Source organism: Cherax quadricarinatus, chromosome 4 (genome assembly GCF_038502225.1).
Source record: "Cherax quadricarinatus isolate ZL_2023a chromosome 4, ASM3850222v1, whole genome shotgun sequence".
NCBI lineage: Eukaryota > Metazoa > Arthropoda > Malacostraca > Decapoda > Parastacidae > Cherax > Cherax quadricarinatus.
In genome coordinates this window covers 27,854,109-27,868,873 of record NC_091295.1, presented here as the reverse complement: position 1 = coordinate 27,868,873, position 14,765 = coordinate 27,854,109, and the positions used below count along the sequence as shown (strand labels likewise).

Genomic DNA, 14,765 nt, shown 5'->3' with positions numbered 1-14,765 from the left:
AAGCATACAGCTTAGCCAATTTATCAGTTCTATCATGCATCTGAAGACCAATGTGAGATGGAATCCACAGCATGTGCACTCTGACTCCACTGTCCACAACCCTACCATACCTGTGTCTGGCTTCTAACACAAGCATGCCACAATTTATACTTAATGAGTTGAGAGCATTTATGGATGACAGAGAATCAGTTACAATTAAACTGTCAATCTTTGATACATAGATGCATTTCAGTGCAAGGAGTATGGCAAACAGTTCTGTCTGAAGGGTAGAGGCCCAATTATTGATGCGTGCTCCAATTTCTTTAAGAGAGCCATCACTCTGTACGACAACAGCAACACTACCAGCTCCAGGAGCTTGATAAAGCTCCTGGAGAGCGAAACGTTGCCACAATAAAATGTCACATTAGTTGCACTTGTGTCCTTTTACTTCAATAAATGTTTAATAAGCCCAGGCGCTGTACACCCCAACTGGTTCAACTCTTTTTCCTGAATAAATTATACAAAAATAAAATAAAAAAAAAGGCTGGAAACGCATCTTTTAGTGGATGTGGTGCATGCGTGACTTTGTGTAGTGTTTGAGCGCCTCTCAGTGGATGTGGTGCATGCGTGACTTTGTGTAGTGTTTGAGCGCCTCTCAGTGGATGTGGTGCATGTGTGACTTTGTGTAGTGTTTGAGCGCCTCTCAGTGGATGTGGTGCATGCGTGACTTTGTGTAGTGTTTGAGCGCCTCTCAGTGGATGTGGCGCATGCGTGACTTTGTGTAGTGTTTGAGCGCCTCTCAGTGGATGTGGTGCATGCGTGACTTTGTGTAGTGTTTGAGCGCCTCTCAGTGGATGTGGTGCATGCGTGACTTTGTGTAGTGATGTTGAGCGTTTGAGCGCCTCTCAGTGGATGTGGTGCATGCGTGACTTTGTGTAGTGTTTGAGCGCCTCTCAGTGGATGTGGTGCATGCGTGACTTTGTGTAGTGTTTGAGCGCCTCTCAGTGGATGTGGTGCATGCGTGACTTTGTGTAGTGTTTGAGCGCCTCTCAGTGGATGTGGTGCATGCGTGACTTTGTGTAGTGTTTGAGCGCCTCTCAGTGGATGTGGTGCATGCGTGACTTTGTGTAGTGTTTGAGCGCCTCTCAGTGGATGTGGTGCATGCGTGACTTTGTGTAGTGTTTGAGCGTCTCTCAGTGGATGTGGTGCATGCGTGACTTTGTGTAGTGTTTGAGCGCCTCTCAGTGGATGTGGTGCATGCGTGACTTTGTGTAGTGTTTGAGCGCCTCTCAGTGGATGTGGTGCATGCGTGACTTTGTGTAGTGTTTGAGCGCCTCTCAGTGGATGTGGTGCATGCGTGACTTTGTGTAGTGTTTGAGCGCCTCTCAGTGTATGTAGGTGCATGCGTGACTTTGTGTAGTGTTTGAGCGCTCTCTCAGTGGATGTGGTGCCTCTCAGTGGTTGTGGTGCGTGACTTTGTGTAGTGTTTGAGCGCCTCTCAGCCTCTCAGGATGTGGTGCATGCGTGACTTTGTGTAGTGTTTGAGCGCCTCTCCTCTCAGTGGATGTGGATGTGGTGCATGCGTGACTTTGTGTAGTGTTTGAGCGCCTCTCAGTGTGATGTAGTGTTTGCCTCTCAGTGGATGTGGTGCATGCGTGACTTTGTGTAGTGTTTGAGCCCCTCTCAGTGTATATGGTGCATGCGTGACTTTGTGTAGTGTTTGAGCGCCTCTCAGTGGATGTGGTGCATGTGTGACTTTGTGTAGTGTTTGAGCGCCTCTCAGTGGATGTGGTGTATGCGTGACTTTGTGTAGTGTTTGAGCGCCTCTCAGTGGATGTGGTGCATGTGTGACTTTGTGTAGTGTTTGAGCGCCTCTCAGTGGATATGGTGCATGCGTGACTTTGTGTAGTGTTTGAGCGCCTCTCAGTGGATGTGGTGCATGTGTGACTTTGTGTAGTGTTTGAGCGCCTCTCAGTGGATGTGGTGCATGTGTGACTTTGTGTAGTGTTTGAGCGCCTCTCAGTGGATGTGGTGCATGTGTGACTTTGTGTAGTGTTTGAGCGCCTCTCAGTGGATATGGTGCATGCGTGACTTTGTGTAGTGTTTGAGCGCCTCTCAGTGGATGTGGTGCATGCGTGACTTTGTGTAGTGTTTGAGCGCCTCTCAGTGGATGTGGTGCATGTGTGACTTTGTGTAGTGTTTGAGCGCCTCTCAGTGGATGTGGTGCATGCGTGACTTTGTGTAGTGTTTGAGCGCCTCTCAGTGTATGTGGTGCATGCGTGACTTTGTGTAGTGTTTGAGCGCCTCTCATTCCTTCAGTTTGCTGCATGTAAACTAAACACAAAAGATTTATGTATATAGTAAAGTATTAAAGTATGTACTTGTCAGCTAAGACGTGTCAAACAACCTGTTTACATGCATGTTTACATATATTTTCAGTAGGGTAATGGTAAAGAATATTATGTATCATTGGATTGTTTATTAAATGCATTTATAAGTCGGCTGAATATACGAAAAAGACAAATAAATTTATCTGTAATTTGAGGAGGCGTGTTTAGCATGATTGTTTTCTCAGGAACCAGCTACACAAAAACTGATTACTTACAGCCAAGCCTTTGCAGTTTGTTTTTTTAAGTTCTCTGATGTATGTGGAGTTGGTGAAAAAAAATAAGTAGTTGACGATGTGTGGATATATAAGCGATTATAGCAACATTACCTTCCTGAACATCAAGACAACCTCGCTACTTCAAAGCTGCTTCTTCGTTCATATTTTTTTTTTTTTAAGTTTTATTCGATTTTTTTCCAGAATTTTAACGATAATCTGTTTAATTTCTATTGCCGTCAATGCAGCCGCTTACACGAGTTACTGTGCTAATTGTAATGTATGTGCTAACATTATATGAACTGTTTTTCTTATATATTTACTGTCTACAAGCTTAAATTGATAACGAAAACATTTAAGATGGCTGAAGGTAAATACTGTGTATAAAAATGAGATAAAACATATAAATAACAAAGTTGTCTGAATTATATTTGTAGTCAACCTATATTGAAAACGACATTCTGACATGGTGCCAGCCATTGAGACTTTGGTTTATTAATTTTATTTAGTAAGTTTTATCACACTTGATTACCTTCTCAAGTAGTTTACCACGATCTTGTGATGGCCGAGCTTCATGTTCCATCATGGAGGTGACTTGCTCTTCCTACAACACAACTGGTTGCCTCCTGTGACCGCACTTCCTGTAATGATGGACATATTTGGCTTTCTCTATTGTTTTTCGTTATTCTTTGTATATTGTTTTTTGTTATTCTTTGTATATAATGCAGACGGCACTGAACTCACTTGCTACTTACTCTTGAGGATACCATTATTACATTCACAAGGAAGCGCTAAATCCGTAGGAGCCATATGGAGCTTGGGGAATGGGAGGCAATCCGAGGAACAGCTCTAATTACTTTGATAAAGTGTCCCTCATCACTGGTAACAAGGTATCTCTCCTCTCCCCACGAAAAGTTTTGAGGTACCAGTCTCAAATTAACCCTCCCTCCCTCTCTTAACTTTTAACATATCTCCATCACATATGTTTTTCTATGTCTTTCTTTTCTTAACAGCTTCCTAAGTGGTTTAAGACATCTCGCGCTAAAATTCCTATCGTCGGAATTGGTCAACAGATCGGTGAATACATGAGACGAATCAGCGACTATGTCTACTGGTTCATCTCTGGGAGTCCACCTGTCACACGCAAGGAAGACACTGGAATCCATTTAGCACAAGTAAATACTTAGACCTTCCTCACGGGGACACTTACTCAGCAACAACAACATTGCCCAAGGTGTATCGTCAAAGAAATGAAGCTGTGGCCGGTTCCTCGTCGGCTGGGGCGTCCACAGCATCAGCTGATCAGAGGACACAAGTAAGGCTGACACAGCAGATGTACTCGAGATTGCAAGTGAATCAGTCTCACATTTCACATAAGTGTCAACCTTGTCTTATTTAAATACGACAAAGCTTTATCATGATACAATAGGTAGGTAAAGGTAACATGTCATGGGCTTCCAAGTTATTAAGATGGTTTTATCACTTTTTTTTATCAGCGAGATGATTTCACAATAAAGCAAAAATGTCAGTAAATCATTTTGAATGGTCATATCACTTAGAACTTCAGTCACTCTTGGAAGTCAAGTCACGAGACGCAGCGAGGACACTTGACTTGCCTCTTCTCATTCCTGCTGGATACACCAAGTTTTTTGACATAATAATACTGGTTTAAGTTTTTGTTCAGAGTGGTTTTAAAACACACAGCTAATAAAAGACAGCTGTTTCTGTTCAGCCTGCTAGAACTCTGAGGGTGCACGACTACGTGCAATACAACAGATGTTTAAAATTCCAATGATTAATTTATATTTGGCGTAAATGGTTCCTAGTGCCTTCTTATTTTGCACTGTTTTTTTTTTCTTTCACAAGGGCAGCATAGTGAGGAGACGCACGCTGGATGTGGTAGAACACGAAAGTGAAACTGGGAAGTGCAAAAACTGACTAATGTTTACTACTGCCAGCAATATTAGAATAAAATACAGGCACCCATAACAGTGCTATGCAGTTACGCTTCCAGATAAAATTATTTCGGTCGTGGCTGATCGTGTTCATCAGGTAAATCAGTACAGACTTGTTCACAAGATTATACCAACAAATATATAATTTAATTTTTAGACATACTTATGTTGTAAAGTGGTCTAGTAAAATGATCACATCTATGAATCAATTCTCTTACAACTAACTACACCATTATCGGCATCTGGGAACTCTATATTATTCAGTGTTACTAATCGAGACTTGTATGAAATACGAATTTAGAGGCGACACTATATTAATTAAAGTCAATTGAAATTAAATAAAACTGTCAACATGACTCAAACCATACCACGGGCGGGGTTAGAACCCACGATCAGAGTCTGGAGTTTTGAGACTTTGATCGCTGGTTCTAACCCCGCCCGTGGAATGGTTTAAAGAGAGCTATGAGGAACATGGATGATGCACCATATATTAATAGCTAAGGAAATATTTTTATTTATATTAAAGATAGTTTTGAAGGTAAGGTGAGGTGTTCCTGGACACAGAATATAAACGCTGTGTGAACGAGAGCATTTCAAGCAGCGCTAATCAGGAAGGCAGCACAGTTCCGTACCTCACTTCTGATTTCTTACAGGATAAATAGGGTTTTATTTTTACTAGAAATATCAGGGAAGCATGTATATACCAAGAAGTAAGTCTCCCTCTCAATGATGAATTAGACACATGTTAACATTTGGGTATATTTACTTGTAGGCGTTTCGTTATCCAGTGGCTTATCATAACAATACATGGACGTAATAGAAATATATATAGCAAATGGTGGAAAATGAGGTAATCAGTACGTCAGCCTATGAGCATGTGATGAGGACCGTAGTCTTGAAGAAACTGAAGCACAGACAGGAAGACTGGTGCTTATAAAATACTGGAGTCAGGACGTGTAGCAAACGAAGGCATTGCCACTGCTAGGAGGAACTTCCCAGTGGAATTAGGCCATACCCAAGAGTTAATAGTAAGAGTTTCTTAAGTCTCTCCTCGTATTCCATGCCTTTTAGTTCTGGTACTACTCTGATGGTGTAAACATGTGAATTTTTCTCTAATTTTAAAAACGCTTTATCAGGTATAGGTTCCATGTTGGTACCACATAATGCCCTGTATAAATCTTTGTTCATGTTCCTTCAAGCGGTTCTTAGGTTATCTAGTCTTGCTTATACTTATTTGGCATTTATGAAGACTGCATTCAAGGAACCGGGGCCCTCTTCTTGACCATGGCTGTGGGTTCAAGGATTCTTGGAATCTCACATTGTCTTTGTTGGTTGTTATCCTCATTAATTTCAGTGATGAATATGAATCCGTTTCCTCTGGTAGGCCATTTACGTATATTAGGACCAACAGGAGCCCAAACACCTCCACGAGGATTTCTACTCTTCATTCCCTCATTCACTCTGGCATTCCTATCTTACCATTATCTTGCCTGCTAGCTTCGCATGCTCTTTCAATTTGTATAGAAGTCTTCCATGTGGTACTCTGTCAAAAGCTTTCTTATAATTGCAGAAGACAGAGTTACTCCACTCTTCTCTTTCTTCTACGTCTTAAATTGGAGTGAATGGGGGATAAGTGATTTTTGGGATTTGATACGCTGTTGGAGTATGAGTAAGGTATCATCTAGGAAGGGATCTGAAACACTCGATTAGCTGGACTTTTACTCCGGGAGGTGTGAAGATGTTGCCGTTCGGTGTCATTTAAATTGTGATTTTCATACGTAATACTTCTGGAAACGGTGGAAACGGTCGATGGATTAGAAACAATCTTGATCGTATTCTGCTCTCATTGTTAATACCTCCGTCGATCAAAATACAGACAACTTTTAAACGTTGAAAATACTGAACAAAAATACATTTTACCAAAGCAGAACATTGCCATCACCTAAACTCGGTCCACAGACCGTGTAGCACCTGACTCAATCCACTGTATGTACTCTATTTCCTTTTTGTATGGACTCTACTTCCTTTTTGTATGTACTCTACTTCCTTTTTGTATGCACTATATTAATAAAGCCTTTCGTGAGTGACAGATTTCTTCAGTAAATGTCCTAATACCGCATGTCTGACTTGCATCATACCCTGAGAAAATGACCCTGGTAAGAGGGGGGGGGGGGGAGAGCGGCTCTTGACACAAGAAATTTAACCTGACCTCCCTTCCTTGCAGCAAATCTGATTGCTTCCCATCCTCCCCCCCCCCAGGCGCTGTATGACTCCTGTGGTTTTAGCGCTCCCCATGAATAATAATAATAATAATAATAATAATAATAATAATAATAATAATAATAATAATAATAATAATAATAATAATAATAATAATAATAACAAGAGAGAATACAATATGGCTGTAAACAGCGCATCTACATGGAAAAGACTGTGCAGCACTGCTATTTTAACTATAGTCGCCATATTTTATTATCTATATTACAAGTTTAGATTTATCGGTAGAAACATGTGATAAGACCTGCTCTGTGTAACCCATTACTCAGTACCACACTAATGTTTCACCGAATATTAAGTATGAAACATTCTCTGTATGCTTACTTTGTGAAGCTACTGGAGTGTTCCGCTTCCCTGGTATTAACGTGATGACATGTTAATACTAGAGTATTGTTTGTTATTACTTGAGGGATCTCGTAGGATATTATTTGAAGGATCTCCTAGTCTGTTATTTCAAGGGTCTCCTAGTTTCTCACTTGAATGGTCTCATATTCTATTTGAAGGGTCTCCTAGTTTTATTTAAAGGGTATATCTGGAGAGGGTTTCGGGGATCAACGCCCCCGCGTTGATCCCCGGTTTGTGACCAGGCCTCAAGGTGGATCAGAGCCTGATCAACCAGGCTGTTACTGTTGGTCGCACGCAAACCGACGTACGAACCACAGTCCGGCTGGTCAGGTACTGACTTTAGGTCCCTGTTTAGCGCCTTCTTGAAGACAGCCAGGGGTCTATAATCCCCCTTTATGTATACTGGGAGGCAGTTGAATACTATTGGGTCTCTGGCATTTATTGTGTTGTCTTTTAGTGTACTTGTGGCGCCCCTGCTTTTCAAGGGGTCTCCTAGTCTGTTATTTGAAGGGTCTTCTAGTTTATGATTTGAAGGATCTCCTAATCTGTTATTTTAAGGGTCTCCTAGTCTATTATTTGAAGGGTCTCCTAGTCTATTATTTTAAGGGTCTCATAGTCTATTATTTTAACGGTCTTCTAGTCTATTATTTAAAGGGTCTCGTAGTTTATAACATTTCAAGAATCTCGTGGTCTATTATTATGCTCCCCAACATCCTGTTTCCACCCTCCCGTGGCCTGAAAACATCCTCCCAGAAACAAAATCACTGTGAATTACTTGGATAACGCTGTCATTAACTGGTGCATTTCGGTCGTTCACCCTTACTCAGCGTGTCGAGTTCGGCACCGGTAACCTAGTGAATATTTCTTTCCGTCTCCGCTTTTTGTGGTACCATTTCACCCGTGTCTCCGCCATAGTAGTTGCACCATTCTAGCCGTGCCTGCGCCATACAGTAGTAGCAGTAGTGGCACCATTCACAGGTACCATTAAAATTCGCTTCGACTGGGTTTTCTTACAATAATGCGTCAATGTAAAGTAGCTTGCCCATAGTTGCATGTATATGTTTCATAATTATTTTATAGCATTATTATTATTATTATTATTATTATTATTATTATTATTATTATTATTATTATTATTATTATTATATTATTTATTAACACATCGGCCGTCTACCACCAAGGCAGGGTGGCCCGAAAAAGAAAACTTTCATTATCATTCACTCCATCACTGTCTTCCCAGAGGCGCACTTACGCTAAAGTTATAAAACTGCAACATTAACATCCTCTCCTTCAGAGTGCAGGACTTAAGTCCGGCCTGCCGGTTTCCCTGAATCCCTTCATGTTACCTTGCTCACACTCCAACAGCACGTCAAGTCCTACAAACCATTTGTCTTAATTCGCTCCTATCTATCACGCTCATGCATGCTTGTTGGAAGTCCAAGCCCTTGCACACAAAACCTCCTTTACCCCCTCCCTCCAACTTTTCCTAGGCCGACCCCTACCTTGCCTTTCCTCCACTACAGATTTATACACTCGAAGTCATTCTATTTTGTTCCATTCTCTCTACATGTCCAAACCACCTCAACAACCCCTCTCCAGCCCTCTGGATAATAGTTTTGGTATTTTGGTAATCCCACAAATCCTCCTAATTTTTCAAAACTACAAATTCTCTGCATTATATTCACACCACACACTGCTCTCAAACATGACATTTCCACTGCCTCCAGCCTTCTCCTTGTTGCAACATTCACCACCCATGTTTCATGCCCATATAAGAGTGCTGGTATAACCACACTCTCATATATTCCTCTCCTTGCTTCCATGGATAAAGTTCTTTCTCTCCACAGACTCCTAAGTGCACTGCTCACCTTTTTCCCTTAATCAGTTCTATGATTCACCTCATCTTTCATAGACCCATCTGCTGACACATCAACTCCTAAATGTCTGAATAAATTCACCTCCTCCATACTCTCTCCCTCCAATCTAATATCCAATCTTTCATCACCTATTTTTTTTTGTTATCCCCGTCACCTTACTCTTTCCTACATTCACCAAGCTCTGCAACTTCTCTTCAGAATCTCCAAAAAGCACAGTGTCATCTGCAAAGAACAACTGTGACAACTCCCACTTTGTGTTAGATTCTTTATCTTTTAACCTCACACCTCTTGCCAACACCCGAACATTCACTTCACTTACAACCCCATCTATAAATATATTGAAAAACCACGGTGACATCACACATCCTTGTCTAAGGCCTACTTTTACTGGGAAATAATCTCTCTCTCCTACATACTCTAACCTGAGCCTCACTGTCCTCGTAAAAACTCTTCACTGCATTTTCAACATCTGCCATATTGCTCCCCTATCCACCCGGTCATACGCCTTTTCCAAATCCATAAATGCCACAAAAATCTCTATATATTTTACTGTAAACACTTGGTCTACACACCCTCCACCTTTCCTAAAGCCTCCTTGTTCATCTGGTATCCTACTCTCCGTCTTACTCTTAATTCTTTCAATAGTAACTCTTCCATACACTTTACCAGATATACTCAACAGACGTATTCCTTATAAATTTTGCATTCTCTTTTGTCCCCTTTTCCTATATACGAAGGAACTATGCATGCTCTCTGCCAATCTCTAGGTACCTTACCCTCCTCCTTACATTTATTAAATAAAAGCACCAACCACTTCAAAACTATCCCCACCCGGTTTAAATATTTCTATCTTTAACCCATCAATCCCTGCTGCCTTACTCCTTTTCATTCTACCCACTGTCTCATGAACTTCCCCCACTCACAACTGGCTCTTCCTCACTCTTAAAAGATGTTATTCCTCCTTGCCCTATAGACGAAATCGCAGCTTCGCTATCTTCATCACCATTTAACAATTCCTCAAAATATTCCTTCCATCTTCCCAATACCTATAACTCTCCATTTAATAATAAACATATTAAACTTACACTAAACTAGGCTTCCTCACCTTATTAATCTCACTCCATAACTCTTTCTTATTTTCAAGAAAATTTGTTGATAATATCTCACCCACTCTCTCAGTTGCTCTCTTTTTCTCTCCATATATTCCTCCCTTCTTGCATCACTTCTACTTTGTAAAAACCTCTCACATGCTAACTTTTTCTCCCCTACTACTCTTTTTACATCATCATTCCACCAATCGCTCTTCTTCCCTCCTGCACCCACTTTCCTATAACCATAAACTTCTGCTGAACACTCTAACACTACATTCTTAAACTTACCCCATACATCTTCGACTCCACTGCCTACATGTACTCTCACTAGCCCATCTATCCTCCAATAATTGTTTATATCTTACCCTAACTGCCTCCTCCTTTAGTTTATAAACATCACCTCTCTCTTACTTGTTCCATCTATTTTCCTTGTATCCCATCTACTTTTTACTCTCACTGTAGCTAAAACCAAAAAGTGATCTGATATATCTGTGGCCTCTCTATAAACATGTACATCCTGAAGTCTGCTCAACAGTCTTTTATCTACCAATATGTAGTCCAACAAACTTTTGTCATTACTCCCTACATCATATCTTGTATACTTATTTACCCTTTTTTTTAAATATGTGTTACCCATAACCAAACCCCATTCTATACAAAGTTCAATCAAAGGGCCCCCATTAGCATTTACACCTGGCACCCCAAACTTACCTACCACACCTTTTCTAAATGTTTTTCTTACTTTAGCATTTAGGTCCCCTACTACAATTACTCTCTCAGGAAGGTATAAGGAGAGGAGGAGTTTGAGGTAATCAATCTCTCAGCCTGGAGTCGATGTGGTCAGTCTATCAATCTTGTAGAAAGTACAGCACAGGGCCTAAGCAGCGGCTTATATACTGTAGTCAGGTGAGGCGAAGCAGGAGGAGGAGTGGTCATAGTGGGCCTGCCTCGCATGGGCCAGAAGGCCTGCTGCAGTGTTCCTTCTTTCTTATGTTCTTATGTTACCCCCTTCAGCCTTGTTTCGCTTAGAGCTAGGACACTCAACTTCTTTTCATTCATAACATTAGCAATCATCGTTTTCTTATCATCCGCACTACATCCACGCACATTTAGCATCCCAGTTTTATAAAGTTTGTCTTCTCTCTTTTAGGGGTTACTAACCCGTTGCTCCCGGCATTTTAGTCACTTCATACGACACGCATGTCTTACAGAGGAAAGAGTCTTTTCCACTTCCCCATGGAGAACAGAGGAAATAAAGAAGAACAAGAACTTTTAAGGAAAAGAAGAAAAATTTAGATGTGTGTATGTATGTATATATATATATATATATATATATATATATATATATATATATATATATATATATATATATATATATATATATATATATATACATATATGCATGTGCATGCCTGTGATGTGTGACCTAAGTGTATGTAGAAGTAGCAGCATATACCTGTTATCCAGCGTGTTTATGAGACAAAAAGGACACCAGCAATCCTACCATCATATAAAACAGTTACATGTTTCTGTTTGACAGTCACTACTGTCTACCAACCTACTTGTTTGGCACCTGTTTGCTTGGATACGTTGCAGATGGTCCTTTTAATATGTATAAGCAGCATTTGTTAGAACCATGTTTATTTTCGCCTCCTTTATTGATTTTTTAATAAGTCATTAAGTTTCTGCATTTTGGATTGTTTTCAAATTAAAGGAATTCCAGTACAAATAATTAAGTTTTGACTTTATATATATAGCAAAATGCAATAATTCATGCAGCAGGGTTTTAGTTTAATAATGATAATATTGATATTTTAACTGTAAAATGTACGAAGATTATGGTTCCGGTTTAATCATATAAAATATATTACAATTTATTCTAGTTGTCTAAGTACATAGTAATATTTAAGTATCAGCTGACTTAACAACTGAAGATACAGTCTACCTGGTGGAGCCCTGGTGCAGCCCTGGTGCAGCCCTGGTGCAGCCCTGGTGCAGCCCTGGTGGAGCCCTGGTGGAGCCCTGGTGCAGCCCTGGTGCAGCCCTGGTGGAGCCCTGGTGGAGCCCTGGTGCAGCCCTGGTGCAGCCCTGGTGCAGCCCTGGTGCAGCCCTGGTGCAGCCCTGGTGGAGCCCTGGTGCAGCCCTGGTGGAGCCCTGGTGGAGCCCTGGTGCAGCCCTGGTGCAGCCCTGGTGCAGCCCTGGTGCAGCCCTGGTGGAGCCCTGGTGGAGCCCTGGTGGAGCCCTGGTGCAGCCCTGGTGCAGCCCTGGTGCAGCCCTGGTGGAGCCCTGGTGCAGCCCTGGTGCAGCCCTGGTGGAGCCCTGGTGGAGCCCTGGTGGAGCCCTGGTGCAGCCCTGGTGCAGCCCTGGTGCAGCCCTGGTGGAGCCCTGGTGCAGCCCTGGTGGAGCCCTGGTGGAGCCCTGGTGGAGCCCTGGTGGAGCCCTGGTGGAGCCCTGGTGGAGCCCTGGTGCAGCCCTGGTGGAGCCCTGGTGCAGCCCTGGTGCAGCCCTGGTGGAGCCCTGGTGGAGCCCTGGTGGAGCCCTGGTGCAGCCCTGGTGGAGCCCTGGTGCAGCCCTGGTGGAGCCCTGGTGGAGCCCTGGTGCAGCCCTGGTGGAGCCCTGGTGCAGCTGGTCTCTCTATCATACATAGTGTCTCATACTTATCCTTTTGTATGTATCTTGTGTATTTATTTAGTATAGTACCAGATGAAGAGTAATAAACATAATTATATTTGGTAAAAGAGTGTATGTTATTGTAAGAAACACTGATGGTGCGCAATACCGATCAGCTGATGAAAATTTCACAGTACTATTTCTGACCCATGCTCCTGTGTTCTGAGTGTTTCCTCCCGGCAGGTTATTCTGCTCTCATCCTATTCGTGTAATTTGAAAGTAATCTTTGTAATTCATTTTAATAATAAAATTAAAAATTTCGTTGTGCAACAGGTTTTATGTGTAGGGAAGTAGAATAGATGTAGCAGAGGAGTTAGTAAAGTGTCGCTACTGGCTACTGCTATGACGGTGGTTACACTGAACTAATATTAATGTTGCAAGTACCAGCAAAACTTTTAACGTCTGGTTAGGCTTTCCTGTTACACTCTGGTACATCCTTAGTCAACCTAATAAAAACTTCAGCCTTTATAACATAACTTACAAATTGATGTGCATGTAAGAAAAAATATTTCGTTTAATTTATTTATATGTCTTTAAAGTTCAGGTTCGTAATACGTTTGGGTTTAAAGTCTATCGACTATACAGAGTCATTAAGGCAGCATTTAAATTGTTCACTACTAGTTAAGGATACATTAATTCCTTAAATAAACATAAAATGTACACAGACTGAGATATATACCCCCACCACTATTGTTCACAGTACATACACCACTGTTGTTCACAGTACATACACCACTGTTGTTCACAGTACATACACCACTGTTGTTCACAGTACATACACCACTGTTGTTCACAGTACATACACCACTATTGTTCACAGTACATACACCAATGATGCTCACAGTACATACACCACTGATGTTCACAGTACATACACCACTGATGCTCACAGTACATACACCACTGTTGCTCACAGTACATACACCACTGTTGTTCACAGAACATACACCACTATTGTTCACAGTACATACACCACTATTGTTCACAGTACATACACCACTGATGTTCACAGTACATACACCACTGATGCTCACAGTACATACACCACTGTTGCTCACAGTACATACACCACTGTTGCTCACAGTACATACACCACTGTTGCTCACAGTACATACACCACAGATGTTCACAGTACATACACCACTATTGTTCACAGTACATACACCACTATTGTTCACAGTACATACACCACTGATGCTCACAGTACATACACCACTATTGTTCACAGTACATACACCACTATTGTTCACAGTACATACACCACTGATGCTCACAGTACATACACCACTGATGTTCACAGTACATACACCACTGTTGCTCACAGTACATACACCACTGTTGCTCACAGTACATACACCACTGTTGCTCACAGTACATACACCACTGTTGCTCACAGTACATACACCACTGATGCTCACAGTACATACACCACTGTTGCTCACAGTACATACACCACTGTTGCTCACAGTACATGCACCACTGTTGCTCACAGTACATACACCACTGTTGTTCACAGTACATACATCACTGTTGCTCACAGTACATACACCACTGTTGCTCACAGTACATACACCACTGTTGTTCACAGTACATACACGACTGTTGTTCACAGTACATACACCACTGTTGCTCACAGTACATACGCCACTGTTGTTCACAGTACATACACCACTTTTGCTCACAGTACATACAACACTGTTGCTCACAGTACATACACCACTGTTGCTCACAGTACATACACCACTGATGTTCACAGTACATACACCACTGATGTTCACAGTACATACACCACTTTTGCTCACAGTACATACACCACTGTTGTTCACAGTACATACACCACTGATGTTCACAGTACATAAACCACTGTTGCTCACAGTACATACACGACTGATGTTCACAGTACATAAACCACTGTTGCTCACAGTACATACACGACTGATGTTCACAGTACATACACCACTGTTGCTCA

General features: G+C 41.7%; 1 protein-coding gene across 1 annotated transcript in view; it reads left to right on the top strand.

Moving 5' to 3' along the window:
- The window catches only part of LOC138854503 (uncharacterized), a 14,346-nt gene extending 7,736 nt beyond the window's left edge, over positions 1-6,610 (top strand). The window contains exons 3-4 of the mRNA XM_070098210.1: positions 3,595-3,896; positions 4,448-6,610. Coding sequence (XP_069954311.1) covers positions 3,595-3,768 — 174 coding nt within the window. The 3' untranslated portion in view covers positions 3,769-3,896; positions 4,448-6,610. The remainder of the gene's footprint in view (positions 1-3,594; positions 3,897-4,447) is intronic.
- The last annotated feature ends 8,155 nt before the right edge of the window (positions 6,611-14,765 follow it).